Below are 1,844 nucleotides of genomic sequence, written 5' to 3'. Positions count from 1 at the left end.
GGTCATGTCAGTGATGGAGTCGACCAGGTCCTCAAAGTAGTCGGCGTCGCCAAACTCGCCGTCCTTGACTGCTTTCAGCGCCTTGGTGTAGCGCGGGTCATAGTCGGTGAAGTCCTTGCGCTCGGCGCGCAGGCGAGGCACATCCTCCGCCGCCTCGCCGAAGATGAACAGGTTCTCCAGCCCCGTGTTTTCCCCGATCTCGATGTTGGCGCCGTCCATGGTGCCGATGATGAGGCAGCCATTCAGCGCGAACTTCATGTTGGAGGTGCCCGACGCCTCAGTCCCGCCGGTGGAGATGTGCTGGCTCAACTCGGCGGCGGGGATGATGACCTCCGCCTCGCTCACGTTGTAGTTGGGCAGGAAGATGACCTTGAGCAGGTCGCCGATCTCAGGGTCGGTATTCACCTTTGCGCCAATGGCGCCCACCAGCTTCACGATCTTCTTGGCCATGTAGTAGGCGGACGCGGCCTTGCCGCCGAACACAGACACGCGCGGGACGACCTGGGTTAAGGGGGGGGGGAGGGGTTAGGGGGCTGAGGGAGGGGAAGGAGAGGGGCTGCCTTCACATTGGATGGGTGTGCGTTTGTTGACCGGGATTGAACAGATGGGTGCAGATCTTTGTGCGATATCCCGTGTGTCTCCTGGCGCCATCACAGCCTCGTGCTGCGGGGGGTGTCCCATCGCCAGCATGTGCAATGGGCAGGGCAACACACCTGGTCATGTGCATGGCAAACCTGCGGCCACAGGCCTCAGCACAGACCATGGACCCCCGGGGGCCCACTCGACACCATGATCATCATCACGACGGCATTCCAGGGCGCCACAGCCGTGCACGTCACCGATCAAATCTTCCCTGCCACACCGACGCGCCCCCTCCCTCCCGGACCCCCCGTGCACCTTCTTGCGCTCCTCCGGGGACATGGCCTTGATCTCCTGGTACCGCACGATGAGGGAGATGGCGTTGAGCAGCTGGCGCTTGTACTCGTGGATGCGTTTGACCTGGATGTCGAACATGGCGTCGGTGGTCACCTCGTACCCCGTGGTCTCGGCAATGCGCGCCGCCAGCGCGGCCTTGGCGGTGGTCTTCACCTCGCGCCAGCGCGCGCGGAAGGCCGGATCCTCCGCGCGCGGTTCCAGCCCCGCCAGCTGGCCAGCATCCTTGACCCAGGCGTCGGAGCCCAGCGCCTCGGTGATCAGCGCCGACAGCGCGGGGTTGCAGTATGCCAGCCAGCGGCGCAGTGTCACGCCGTTGGTCTTGTTCTGGAACTTGGAGGGGAACACCTCCACGAACTGGGGGAAGAGGTCGGTCTTAATGATCTCTGAGTGGATGGCCGCCACGCCGTTGACGGCCTTGGACCCCACCACCGCCAGGTAGGCCATGTTCACCAGCATCTCCCCCGCCTTCCAGGGGTTCTCCTGCACGATGCTGTACTCCTTCAGCGCCTCCTCCACCGGGTCCAGGGGGGCCTTCTTGGCGGGCTTCTTGCCGCTGGCGGTGGTGTCACTCTCGTCGTCCGCCTCGTCCGCCTCCTCCTCGGCGGGGGCCGGCCTGGCCGGGGCCTTGGCCACCTTGGCCTCGACGTGCTCGCGGATGGAGGCCAGCCACTCGTCGTTGATGCGCTGGATGATCTCCATGTGCCGCGGCAGCAGCTTCTGCAGAACCGCCACGGGCCACTTCTCCAGGGCCTCGGGCATCACGCTGTGGTTTGACAATGAGAGGGTTGGTGGAGAGGTGGAGTGGGAGTGAGTCTACGGCTGTGCCCTAGCCAGTCAGCGCAGAGGGACCCCTCCACCTCCACATGGAAGCACCCCGCCCACCCGGATCACCAGCCACCCAACATAAC

The 1,844-nt window shown here is 64.7% G+C and overlaps 1 protein-coding gene across 1 annotated transcript in view; it reads right to left on the bottom strand.

Annotated features, from left to right (window-relative positions):
- Positions 1 to 1,844, bottom strand: part of F751_5106 (Alpha-glucan phosphorylase 2, cytosolic) — a gene marked incomplete at both ends in the record, with an annotated part of 5,922 nt that overhangs the window by 1,762 nt on the left and 2,316 nt on the right. Inside the window, 2 exons of the mRNA XM_011398849.1 lie at positions 25 to 501; positions 898 to 1,699. Of these exons, the coding sequence (XP_011397151.1) occupies positions 25 to 501; positions 898 to 1,699 (1,279 nt within the window). The remainder of the gene's footprint in view (positions 1 to 24; positions 502 to 897; positions 1,700 to 1,844) is intronic.

Source organism: Auxenochlorella protothecoides, assembly GCF_000733215.1.
Source record: "Auxenochlorella protothecoides strain 0710 unplaced genomic scaffold scaffold56, whole genome shotgun sequence".
In the NCBI taxonomy this organism is placed as follows: Eukaryota; Viridiplantae; Chlorophyta; class Trebouxiophyceae; order Chlorellales; family Chlorellaceae; genus Auxenochlorella; species Auxenochlorella protothecoides.
The sequence above is the reverse complement of the archived record's forward strand: the minus strand, read 5'-3'. Positions and strand labels throughout refer to the sequence as shown.